The sequence below is a fragment of the Entelurus aequoreus genome, linkage group LG14 (assembly GCF_033978785.1).
Source record: "Entelurus aequoreus isolate RoL-2023_Sb linkage group LG14, RoL_Eaeq_v1.1, whole genome shotgun sequence".
In the NCBI taxonomy this organism is placed as follows: Eukaryota; Metazoa; Chordata; class Actinopteri; order Syngnathiformes; family Syngnathidae; genus Entelurus; species Entelurus aequoreus.
The window spans coordinates 60,445,187-60,458,414 of record NC_084744.1 but is presented as its reverse complement, the minus strand read 5'-3'; the positions used below and the strand labels follow the sequence as shown (position 1 = coordinate 60,458,414).

Genomic DNA, 13,228 nt, shown 5'->3' with positions numbered 1-13,228 from the left:
TGCAATCTAGTGCACTCATGCACCCTACAAAGTGTTAGCACTGTAAGTATTGTACTTGTTTGATCGTAAATTGTTTTGATCAAATTTGGAGAAGTTGAACTCGCCATGTAAAATGGCTAATTAGTAGCATAATAGCAAAGCCAATGTAATTTAGCAGAAAGTTAGCGCATTTTCTGGAAAAGTGGAGCTTAACTTTACTTATGTCGGAGTTTGTTTTTTTTAAAGTCCATTTCTTTGCTGGCGTTGAAAACTGCGACATTACCTCCAGGTGGTTGGGCTCAGTCCGCTCTCAGTGCTGCTGGAGTGACCGCCAAGTGCCGAAGTGTTATGACACACACAACCCAAGTACTGCAACATGGCACTGCTCTATTTTAGGTGAAACAAAGGTACACAACTCAATCTGTGCCACAAAAAAAGTGCAGAATTTGAATGGTGCCAAAAACAACAACAAAGTACCCAATTAAGTCGGTACCAAAAAAGAATCAAAAAAGAATTGGGTTGGTGCCAAATTTTTAAAAAAAATAGAGAATTGCCTAAAAAGTAGTCTTCTCTAATAGCAAGTTTAATAACAAATGTTTATGTCCCTCCATGTTATCACATAACCATACAAGTTTGATGATTGGTGCTGATATCAGCTCACGTGTCCTCGCTCACAACACCATCACATAACAATACAAGTTTGATGATTGGTGCTGATATCAGCCCACGTGTCCTAGCTCCCAACGATACAAGTTTGATGATATCAGCCCAAGTGTACCTGAGGTGTAGTGTGAAAAGTGTCCATGTTGGTGTGGCCATGACCCGGCAGGAAGGTGAAGGTCCAGAAAGGACAGCTCCACAAAGAACTGAACAGACCCTGACTTCGGACTCTTTTTGCAGGTGCTAATGACATTTCTGTGGTCCAGTTCTTACCAGCAAAAGGTCTTTGACCAGAGGCTGGGAGCACGCTGGCTTTAGATGGTGGACTTGGAGAAGGAGACTTTGAGGTGGTGGTTGCCGCCCATGTCGTAGTTATGAAGATCTATGAGCACCTGGATGGCCTCCTCCACTGACGACATCTGGATCAGAGCCATCTTGCGATCCCTGCAGGGACAAACAATCATTATTAGGAATTAACTTTTAGCTGAAACATTTCAATGTTCACAACTTCTTACTGAAAGAACTTGAAGGCCTTGACGGAACCTTCGCTGTTGGAGAACAGGAGACGCAGGTCTTCTTCTCCGATGCCCTCGCTGCATGGTCAAGACAACAATCTAAGACAGCTGGCCCATACAACATGTCTTACATCACAATCTAAGACAGCTGGCCCATACAACATGTCTTACATCACAATCTAAGACAGTTACATCACAATCTAAGACAGCTGGCCCATACAACATGTCTTACATCACAATCTAAGACAGTTACATCACAATCTAAGACAGCTGGCCCATACAACATGTCTTACATCACAATCTAAGACAGTTACATCACAATCTAAGACAGCTGGCCCATACAACATGTCTTACATCACAATCTAAGACAGCTGGCCCATACAACATGTCTTACATCACAATCTAAGACAGTTACATCACAATCTAAGACAGCTGGCCCATACAACATGTCTTACATCACAATCTAAGACAGCTGGCCCATACAACATGTCTTACATCACAATCTAAGACAGCTGGCCCATACAACATGTCTTACATCACAATCTAAGACAGCTGGCCCATACAACATGTCTTACATCACAATTTAAGACAGCTGGCCCATACAAATGTGTACAAAATGGTGGAGATAAGCCGATAAGGCCTTTACCGGATGTTGGAGAGATGAAGTGTCGCAGAAGGAGGAAAGATGTTCTGGAAGTTTTTGGAGCCTGGTTTCTTAAAGCGATGCAGGGGGGAACCAGAAAAATCTACAGGACAAAAGTGAGTGAGGGGCAGTGTGTAGGATGACATCATTGGTCGTGGACTCACTTTTAGTCAGGAGTGTAGGATGACATCATTGCTTGTGGACTCACCTTTAGTCAGGAGCTGGTCGTCAAGTCCTTCTCGGGGCAAAGCCACAGTTTGGTGCTTGGACAGAGTCACTCTCATCACCTTCCCAAACACCTTCTGACCATTCAGGTGGCTCATGGCTGACACAAAGGTTAGAGAGGTTAGAGTCTTAAGTAGAAACACCTTCTGACCATTCAGGTGGCTCATGGCTGACACAAAGGTTAGAGAGGTTAGAGTCTTAAGTAGAAACACCTTCTGACCATTCAGGTGGCTCATGGCTGACACAAAGGTTAGAGACATCAGTCTTAAGTAGAAACACCTTCTGACCATTCAGGTGGCTCATGGCTGACACAAAGGTTAGAGACATCAGTCTTAAGTACAAACACCTTCTGACCATTCAGGTGGCTCATGGCTGTTATACAGGTTAGATACCTCAGTCTTAAGTAGAAAAACCTTCTGATCATTCAGGTGGCTCATGGCTGACACAAAGGTTAGAGACATCAGTCTTAAGTAGAAACACATTCTGACCATTCAGGTGGCTCATGGCTGACAAAGGTTAGAGAGGTTAGAGTCTTAAATAGAAACACCTTCTGACCATTCAGGTGGCTCATAGCTGACACAAAGGTTAGAGAGGTTAGAGTCTTAAGTAGAAACACCTTCTGACCATTCAGATGGCTCATGGCTGACACAAAGGTTAGAGAGGTTAGAGTCTTAAATAGAAACACCTGACCATTCAGGTGGCTCATGGCTGACACAAAGGTTAGAGACATCAGTCTTAAGTAGAAACACCTTCTGACCATTCAGGTGGCTCATGGCTGTTAGACAGGTTAGAGTCTTAAGTACAAACAGCCTTTAGATGGACATTAGTTCATGACAAGAAACAAAAAGGTAAACATGATAGGCTATGTCAATGTAAACAAGTATCGAATGCTTATAGTAGCATTTTACTTGCACGTACAAAGTCTCCAAAGCAGAAACACTTTATAAAGCATCCAGTAACAAACGTGTCCGCATCCTTCAACGTACTGCGTCATGACCTTATTGTGAATCATTGTAACCACTAGGTGTCGCCAAAAACAAATTACCACAGGAAATCAGTTCATTTATTATGACCACAATTGAATCCCAGACGATTAATAATAAATAGTATTACATCCTTTTGTTGCCCAGGCCGACTCCTGACACTCTCAACATGTCAAGCATCATGCAGACTATTTCTTACGACGGGAAAAATAACAAATTTAACATTTAATTGAATGCATTATGTACACACACACACACACACACACATGCACACGCCAAAAGTTTGGACACACCTTCTCCTCATTCTATGTGTTTTCTTTATTTTCATGACTATTTACATTGCAGATTGTCACATCAAAAATATGAATGAACACATGCTCAGTGGCGTAGTGGTTAGAGTGTCCGCCCTAAGATGGGTAGGTTGTGAGTTCAAATCCCGGCCAAGTCATACCAAAGACTATAAAAATGGGAGCCATTACCTCCCTGCTTGGCACTCAGCATCAAGGCTTGGAATTGGGGGTTAAATCACCAAAAATGATTGACCGGCGCGGCCACCGCTGCTGCTCACTGCTCCCCTCACCTCCCAGGGGGTGATCAAGGGTGATGGGTCAAATGCAGAGGACAAATTTCACCACACCTAGTGTGTGTGTGTGTGTGTGTGTGACTAGCATGTAAACAAACTACGGTAAGTTCAAGGACCGGCAAAATTAGTAGGACAAAACGGCGCTCGCCAAATACTCGAATCAGTGAAGCATGTTTAATATAAACAGTGTGCTTTATAACAATTAGGGAGGTTTGTGTCATGTTTGTCCTCCTACAGAAACCATATTAACACAAAAAATATATTTTTCCCCCCCTCATCTTTTTCCATTTTTCATACATTTTTGAAAAAGCTCCAGAGAGCCACTAGGCCGCCGCTAAAGAGCCGCGGGTTGCCGACCCCCGCTCTAGTCAGACCAATGTGGTCTGTAAATGATGCAAGTAACCGCTAATACCGCGCTCACCCTTTAGAGCACAGCTGTAACTTCCTGCCACTAAACCTGCAGAAGATAGTTCTTCTCAGGTTTACATTTTCACACTATTTTATTACACTTTATCAAGCATTTCTTACATGTTCCTTATTTTTCAAAGATTATTGTTAAGTGTTGAATGTGATTTGACTATTTTGTTGACATTGTTTTCCACGCTTGTGTTGACATTTCCTTTCTGCCTTGATAGCTGAGGGATTATATTTAAAGGAAGTTAAGTTGAATATATTTAATGTTTTATAGGTCATTTCATGGACGGACATAAACATGATGAGAACTCACCCAGCTGAGCCTGGTTGCCGTCTGACAGCTGGATGAGGGCGCTGTCCTTCTTGTTGTAGAGGATCTTCACCCGCTGCACGTCACCATAGACGCCTACAAGTAGAGCGAGAGAGAGACGGACGGAGAGAGAGACAGACAGATAGAGAGAGCACAAGGTGGAGGAGAGAAAAGACAGAGCAGGAGAGGAGGAGGCCACCAAGATAAAAGGATGGAAGGAATTCAGTTAGTGCTAAGAGACAAGGACAGGGTCTTCCCTTTTGACTGCTACTTCATGTTTAACAACTGGATTGATTGACACAATGTGCTTGAGGAGAGAAGCTTAACACACAACATCAAGAGGAATATATGCATTTTTCTAAAGCCCAGGTGTGCTAATTTGAGAGGGAGGAGAGTCCCACTGCTTGCTGGCTGTACACTCTCCTTTAGATGTCATCCATCACCTGGCAGGCTGCACTGGAACATGATGACATGCCACTCACAAATGGCTTTTGGAACAATACACCCTCAATTCTGGACTAGAAGCCGCTACTTTTGTCCTACGCTTTCAACTCCGCGGCTTATAAAACGGTGCTGCTAATTTAGGAATTTGTGTCCGCTGACGGCCATAATGCAAATAGTTTTTTAAATATACAGGCAAATACACTGCACAGGTGTTATATAGCGCCATCTTTTGGACAAGTTTGCTCAATGCAGGCGCTGCAGTGCCCTTCTGTTTACTGCTTTCAACAGGAAGTACGATTGCCGTTCCATATTCTAGCCGTCCATAGCGTTTTTACATTTATCACTCCACACAATGTTTGTAAGTTTTACAATATAACTAAAACAATTCTTACTTACTAAAGCGTCCCATGTGTGATGTGTGTAGGAGTGTTTTCATGCATATTTGTACGTGCTATCATGATCGAATGAAGCTACCTTCATTAGCATTAGCTAATAACACGTTTACACGTCCCTGTGTTAGTATTATTAACTAACAATGGCATTCTTTTTGTATTGTTTCACTTTCGTATCTGTTTAGTGGGTCAATAATGACCATGACTTCTGTTGTGTTTCATCAGCCGTGTTACAGGCGCCGGCTGGAAACAACATTTACAGAATATTTCTGTGTAAATAAGTCATTTTACAACATACATATATATCTGCGGCTTATAGTCCGGTGCGGCTAACATATGGTAACATATTTTTCTTCTTCTAAAAATGTAGATAAAATGATTAGATTCTCTATAGTCTGGAAAATAGTGTAGATAAATTGTCCGTTATGTACCTGGCCAGGATTTCCCATATATTCATCACAAGTCAATTTAATGGTCAAATAAAAAAAAGGTGTATATTTTGTGATACAGTTGGTAAGACTTGACATTATTTGATAAAACTACTGTAGTTGTTGGTAGTACACAGCTTTGTAATGTTTTCTCATGCGATACAGTGTTCCCTCGCTACAACACGCTTCACTTTACACGGCCTCGCTGTTCCACACATTTTTTTGTGTGTCATTTTTTTACAATGTTGCATGCTTTTATGTTTTAACAGCGTATGAATGCACATTGTGTTCTGCGTCCTGATTGGCTAAGGGACTGTAGACCATGGTCAATCAATCTTCATGCCACGTGTCCTATATACTACAGAATGCCTTCAGCTTGCCTAATTTACTCAATTGTTTCATGCAAACAATAAATACATAAAAAACAACCTGTAAACAAAAAGATACGGAGCCCCTAATAATTTGTATTTTTATTTATTTATTTATTTTTTTTTATTTAAAAAATGATTTTAAAAAATTTCCCCATGTCCCAAATTTTTTTTAAATCATTTTTTATCTTAAAAAATTTTTTTTTAGACATGTATCTTGTGCGCACAAGAAGGTTTCTCATGCGCACGAGATACATGCCTAAAAAAAATTTTTTTTAGATAAAAAATGATTTTAAAAAATTTGGGACATGGGGGAAATTTTTTTTAAATAAAAAATGATTTAAAAAAAAATTGGGACATGGGGGAAATTTTTTTTAGACATGTATCTCGTGCGCACAAGAAGGTTTCTCGTGCGCACGAGATACATGTCTAAAAAAAAAAATGTTTAAATAAAAAATGATTTAAAAAAATTTGGGACATGGGGGAAATTTTTTTTAAAATAAAAAACGATTAAAAAAAATATTTGGGACATGGGGGAAATTTTTTTTTAAATAAAAAATGATAAAAAAAATATTTGGGACATGGGGGAAATTTTTTTTAGACATGTATCCCGTGCGCACAAGAAGGTTTCTCGTGTGCACGAGATACATGTCTAAAAAAATTTTTTTTTTAAATAAAAAATGATTGAAAAAAAAATTGGGACATGGGGGAACATTTTTTTAGACATGTATCTCGTGCGCACGAGATACATGTCTAAAAAAAAAATGTTTTAATAAAAAATGATTTAAAAAAATTTGGGACATGGGGGAAATTTTTTTTAAAATAAAAAACAATTAAAAAAAATATTTGGGACATGGGGGAAATTTTTTTTAGACATGTATCTCATGCGCACAAGAAGGTTTCTCGTGTGCACGAGATACATGTCTAAAAAAATTGTTTTTTTAAATAAAAAAATGATTTAAAAAAAATTTGGGACACGGGGATATTTTTTTTAAAATAAAAAATGATTTAAAAAAAATTTGGGACATGGGGGAAATTTTTTTAGACATGTATCTCGTCCGCACGAGAAGGTTTCTCATGTGCACGAGATACATGTCTAAAAAAATTGTTTTTTTAAAATAAAAAATGATTTAAAAAAAATTTGGGACACGGGGATATTTTTTTTTAAATAAAAAATGATTTTAAAAAATTTGGGACATGGGGGAAATTTTTTTTAGACATGTTTCTCGTGCGCACGAGATACATGTCTAAAAAAATTTTTTTTTTAAATAAAAAATGATTAAAAAAAAATTTGGGACACGGGGATATTTTATTTAGACATGTATCTTGTGCGCACGAGAAGGTTTCCCCCATGTCCCTTTAGGGGCTCCGTAAAAAGACATGCACAGTAAAAAAAAAAATATGTATAACCCTAACAAAATATATAATGAAGGAAAAAAAAAATCCACTTCTACTAAAAGGATTTCACTTAAAGCGAGAATGTTTTGGAACGTAACCCCAGCCTTAAACGAGGGAACACTGTATTCCAAGTTAATTTGATCTTTTTAAAAGGCATTTTACATTGTAAAACTGTGGTGTTTTGGGAAGGCCAAGCACGGATGAAATTGATTTGAATCCATTTCGATGCTTAGAGATAGGAGTGTTCTGATGACTACATTATGGTATATTTCTTACAACACGGAAGAACATGAAGCATGAAATCATTGTGAATAAAGGTGTGTGAGAGAGTTGCTAACAATAAGCTGATGTTCATGTCATGTCAAGCAGACAGATGATTGAGGTGTCTTTCTTCTCACAATGGAATGGATAAGCAATCTTCAGAGTGGATATTAAGTCATCATCAGTGTGACAGGAGGAGGTAGAGCTACTACACGGAAACAAAATGTCCACCATATCAGTGCAGAACAAGCGTAGGATAAACAGAGAGAGATACACAGACTGAAAAGTAGAGATTGAACATACCGAAGAGGGTAAAGAGACTTTGAGGCGTGACCATCTTTACAGAGAGAGACCGCAGAGTAGAGGACAGGAAGAGAAGCAGAGGAGGAAGAAGAGGAGAGACGAAGGTAGAGATCGGACCACCCAGCATTGGACGAGGGGGAGATGATGGTTTCCATGATGATGCAAAGATTGTTTGGGAAGGGGTCAAAAATGGCAAAAGTCAGGTTAGACCGGATTCCAAAAAGTTGCAAGGGGGAAAAAGGGAATTGAAATCAAATTTACAAATCAAAGTCAACATACGACATGAAAAGGATGCGGGGGTCATCGGGGAGGGGACAGGAAGTGTGGGTGAAGGGGAGGAGCCAGGGAGGAAAGAAAGAGGGCAAGGGAAGGGGGAAGGAGGAGAGGAGGACAAAAACCAAAGCAGAGGTCAGTAAACAGCATCAGTGGAACATCAGCCCAGTCTGAATGATTGCTGGCTTGACTCCCAACACACACACACACACACACACACGCACACACACACACGCACGCACACTGCTGGATGCATTCACCAGTGAAGGAAAAGGACACAGAAATGAACATAGCAGGAAATAAAAAGATGAATGAAAGGTTCTGTGGGACAGATGAAACCAAAAGGGGGCAGTGTTGTCAGTATCAGAATAGATGACAGATAACTAGCTCAAATATCACATTGCTGGCACTCTGACTGAAGGGGATGTCTCTGCTACTACACATGATAAGAAAACGTCATGACATTTCTACATCACTTTGAAGACGTCCATGCACATGTTGCAACAACCAAATTGCACACGGAGACAAGAAGCCACAAATATAAAAGTACAGTAACCCCTCGTTTATCGCTGTTGACCGTGATGAATGAATTTCCACCATGTAGGGATCAACTATAAATTGGATATTTCCATAGCTAAAGCATGGAGAATGACATTTTTAACATGTTGAGAGCCTTTTACACATGAAATAATATCTTGATCAAGACGGTCAGGCACAATACTCTCATTCACTTGGTCGTTTTACTTCATTTACACATTTTAATTGATAGTTTTACTTCATTCACTTGATAGTTTTACTTCATTTAGACATTTTATCTAACAATTTGTGGAAGACCCCCAGTTGAGCTAACTGTGTGGATGCATTTTGCTTTAATATTGGACTTTTTTGTTAAGCCTACTTAAGGATTGTTTGCAAAAAGAACGTGAAAAATATATATATATATATACACTACCGTTCAAAAGTTTGGGTCACATGTAAATGTCCTTATTTTTGAAGGAAAAGCACTGTACTTTTCAATGAAGATAACTTTAAACTAGTCTTAACTTTACAGAAATACACTCTATACATTGCTAATGTGCTAAATGACTATTCTAGCTGCAAATGTCTGCTTTTTGGTGCAATATCTACATAGGTGTATAGAGGCCCATTTCCAGCGACTATCACTCCAGTGTTCTAATGGTACAATGTGTTTGCTCATTGGCTCAGAAGGCTAATTGATGATTAGAAAACCCTTGTGCAATCATGTTCACACATCTGAAAACAGCTTAGCTCGTTACAGAAGCTACAAAACTGACCTTCCTTTGAGCAGATTGAGTTTCTGGAGCATCACATTTGTGGGCTCAATTAAACGCTCAAAATGGCCAGAAAAAGAGAACTTTCATCTGAAACTCCACAGTCTATTCTTGTTCTTAGAAATGAAGGCTATTCCACAAAATTGTTTGGGTGACCCCAAACTTTTGAACGGTAGTGTATATACCAAGGTTAGCAAAGACTAAGCTTCTCTTTGCACTGGGGGTCAAATCAAGATGAACATTTGACATTGTAGATGTTCAAAATGTCCAGTGAAAAGTTTCAAGATGGAAAAACTATTTGTTATTGTCCATTAAGAAAATGGAACGTCGACATGACTTTAGAGCAGACCTGGGCAAATGAAGGCCCGGGGGCCACATGTTGAGCTTTTTCAATCTGGCCCGCCAGACATTCCCAAATAATTGTTTAGATGTTTAAGATGTAAAATGTAGCTGCCATTATGATGTGCACTCATGTTTTATAATGACCGGAAGTCTTCAACTGTACTAAGTCTTTCCATGCTTGGAATCTGCATCATATACTAGTTACTATGGTCATTTAATTAGTTACTATGATCATCTAATTAGTTACTAGGGTCATCTGATTACTTACTATGCTCACTATGAGGTATCTCAGATTGTAGGTGGGGGTTTTTTCACTATGTTTGTTGCATTTTGGTTGCGTTTCGGTTGATTGTAAAATACGTTGTCAATATTCAGTGTTTTACATTCTTTATTTTCATGTACATTCTGGGTGTCTCATTCAGTAAAACATTTTTTAAATTCCATTCTGTTTTTTTCAGGCGCTCTGTCATAACGTTTTTAGCATTCATTCAATCATTATTGTGAGGTTTTGTATTAGTGTTCCTAAAAATAGATATACTGGCCCCCAGACACACTTTTGTATCTATATCTGGCCCCCCAAGTCAAATAATTGCCCAGGCCTGCTTAACAGGGAGGTTTCACTGTACATGCAAGAGCAAGCAGTTGTAGTGTGATTTGTCACTAGGGGGCACTAGACATGGGCACATGAAGACCAGCACTCCACTGGAAAGACGCTCTCAGTAGGGAGGTTAGCAAAGATGGGTTGAAATAGTCACGGACGATGGCAAGTGGAAAACAGAACAGATAGGGTGTCAGGTGTATGCTACTAAAGATAAAGAAAAGGCGACAGACTGAAAAGTAAGATATGTATGTTAGAAAGTGTGGTGAAGAATAGTAGAAGGTATGCACGTGCTGGGCATACCTCTTCGTTCAGGTTGGACGCCAACAGGACTCCTGACACTCCGGACCCTGACAGAGCAACACGGCCTGCGGCGGCTGCTGCGGCGGCGGCGGCGCTCAGAGGACTGATGGCGCCTGTCAACAACAACAACACAAACTTGTCTTCAACTCAAGTCAGCTTTTAGTCAACGAAGACAAATGCAACAGAGAAAATAATACTCGTGCAAGGACACAAAAGAGGTTAACTAAGAGAAAGAAGAATATAGAGAGAAATGTATTTACCTGCTCCCTGCGAGAGGGAGAGAGATGAGGAATAACCTGCTGCACTGGAGTACGAGGCCAGCGCTCCAGATGGAGTACCTACAACAAGACAAACTTTTAGATGGCACCAAATATGCCTGTGTGCAAACCATGTCACGCTTCATTCATTCATTCATTCAGCCCGCTGGCAGCCATTTTGTGCTTGCTCGTATTAAAGAGATGGAAGTACCACAGCAAGTTTTTAATTGTGATGAGAACTGACTTTTCTGGGGAAAAAAAGACTCTAAAGCCGACTCATTATACAGTTCAGCAGCCTGCTTGCTGCTCCTCCACAAGGTGAATGTGCAGTACTGCAAGTGGGATTGAAATGTTTATTATTGTAACAATATTAGGGGTGGGACAATATTGCAGATACCGTGGTTTCAAAGTACAAACCCCGTTTCCATATGAGTTGGGAAATGGTGTTAGATGTAAATATAAACGGAATACAATGATTTGCAAATCCTTTTCAAGCCATATTCAGTTGAATATGCTACAAAGACAACATATTTCATGTTCAAACGCAAACTTTATTTTTTTTTGCAAATAATAATGAACTTAGAATGTCATGGCTGCAACACGTGCCAAAGTAGTTGGGAAAGGGCATGTTCACCACTGTGTTACATGGCCTTTCCTTTTAACAACACTCAGTAAACGTTTGGGAACTGAGGAAACTAATTGTTGAAGCTTTGAAAGTGGAATTCTTTCCCATTCTTGTTTTATGTAGAGCTTCAGTTGTTCAACAGTCCGGGGTCTCCGCTGTCGTATTTTACGCTTCATAATGCGCCACACATTTTCGATGGGAGACAGGTCTGGGGCCGTACTTATCAAGCTTCTTAGAATGACTCCTAAGAAGTCTGCTAAGAGTTGACTTAAGAGTAAATAAATTCTTGGCTGAAAGCTGCACTTAAAAGTTAGTTATCAAGCGTCTTACTCACACTTTCAGCGAAGTGTAGGACTGAATCTTAAGTGTCACACTCAGAGCTGAATTACGACATTACTATGTGCCGTAAACGCAATTTTAGGTGACGTCATTTCTGTGTCCATAGAAATGACCAATCACGGAAGGGAATCCCTTGTCTAAGAATAAAGAAATATCTTGGAAATATTTAAGTGGACAATGGGAGTGTACATTTTGACAATAAACTACAAAATAATACAAAACAAACAAAATAATACAAAACTAAACAAACACGCTACCGCTCCCTCTCTTCTCTCGCCCACACACTCACTGACGTCACTCACCTCACGGCCACACACATACGCTACTGTCATAACATTTTCTTTCCAATTCATTAATTAGGCAACTAATTTGAAACTGGTGTGGGTGGCTCTATATATACTAGCCCACTGCAGACACATGCAGAAATCAACAAGGAATCGAAAAGTATTAAATCTGTGACAAAAATAATATCCGCTCTGTCTAAACGATACCGTTTGATCAGCTGCTCGTCATCAAAAAAAAAAAAAAACATTGTTCCGTTCCCTGAACGTTCGCGCACGTCTCTCTCGCCTCAGTGCCATCCCCTGCTGGCAACTCCTAACCACTTAAGACACCTCTGAAGGTCTCTTAAATATCGTGGAGAGTAGGAGTGATTCTTAGACTTAAGAACGTTGATAAAAAGCTTTTATTCTTAAGTTTGAGAGTAGGACTAAATTTCGCAAATTCTCAGGACTTAAGTGTAAAATGGCACTCTAAGAAGCTTGATAAGTACGGCCCCTGGACCGCAGGCGGGCCAGGAAAGTACCTGCACTCTTTTTTTACGAAGCCACGCTGTTGTAACACGTGCTGAATGTGGCTTGGCATTGTCTTGCTGAAATAAGCAGGGGCGTCCATGAAAAAGATAGCGCTTAGATGACAGCTGTATGTACCTTTCAGCATTAATGGTGCCTTCACAGATGTGTAAGTTACCCATGTCTTGGGCACTAATACACCCCCATACCATCACACATGCTGGCTTTTCAACTTTGCATCGATAACAGTCTGGACGGTTCGCTTCCCCTTTGGTCCGGATGACACGATGTCGAATATTTCCAAAACAATTTGAAATGTGGACTCGTCAGACCACAGAACACTTTTCCACTTTGCATGAGTCCATCTTAGATGATCTCGGGCCCAGAGAAGCCGGCGGCGTTTCTGGGTGTTGTTGATAAATGGCTTTGGCTTTGCATAGTAGAGCTTTAACTTGCACTTACAGATGTAGCAACCAACTGTATTTACTGACAGTGGTTTTCT

The 13,228-nt window shown here is 40.0% G+C and overlaps 2 protein-coding genes across 3 annotated transcripts in view; one reads left to right on the top strand and one right to left on the bottom strand.

The window, feature by feature from the left end:
* odr4 (odr-4 GPCR localization factor homolog) overlaps window positions 1-5,792 on the top strand; it is a 35,562-nt gene extending 29,770 nt beyond the window's left edge. The window contains exon 14 of the mRNA XM_062070379.1: window positions 4,277-5,792. Coding sequence (XP_061926363.1) covers window positions 4,277-4,323 — 47 coding nt within the window. The 3' untranslated portion in view covers window positions 4,324-5,792. The remainder of the gene's footprint in view (window positions 1-4,276) is intronic.
* Window positions 1-13,228, bottom strand: part of ptbp2b (polypyrimidine tract binding protein 2b) — a 36,200-nt gene that overhangs the window by 1,096 nt on the left and 21,876 nt on the right. Inside the window, exons 10-18 of one of the 2 annotated variants that reach the window (XM_062070376.1) lie at window positions 10,975-11,052; window positions 10,715-10,827; window positions 7,907-7,940; window positions 4,316-4,408; window positions 2,006-2,122; window positions 1,801-1,900; window positions 1,155-1,232; window positions 913-1,083; window positions 1-366 (exon numbers count right to left, since the gene is read on the bottom strand). The exon at window positions 1-366 is cut by the window's left edge and continues 1,096 nt beyond it. In XM_062070376.1, the coding sequence (XP_061926360.1) occupies window positions 954-1,083; window positions 1,155-1,232; window positions 1,801-1,900; window positions 2,006-2,122; window positions 4,316-4,408; window positions 7,907-7,940; window positions 10,715-10,827; window positions 10,975-11,052 (743 nt within the window). In that variant the 3' untranslated portion in view covers window positions 1-366; window positions 913-953. Of the gene's footprint in view, window positions 367-556; window positions 1,084-1,154; window positions 1,233-1,800; window positions 1,901-2,005; window positions 2,123-4,315; window positions 4,409-7,906; window positions 7,941-10,714; window positions 10,828-10,974; window positions 11,053-13,228 lie in introns of those variants that run through there. The other variant, XM_062070375.1, reaches the window with a different exon arrangement.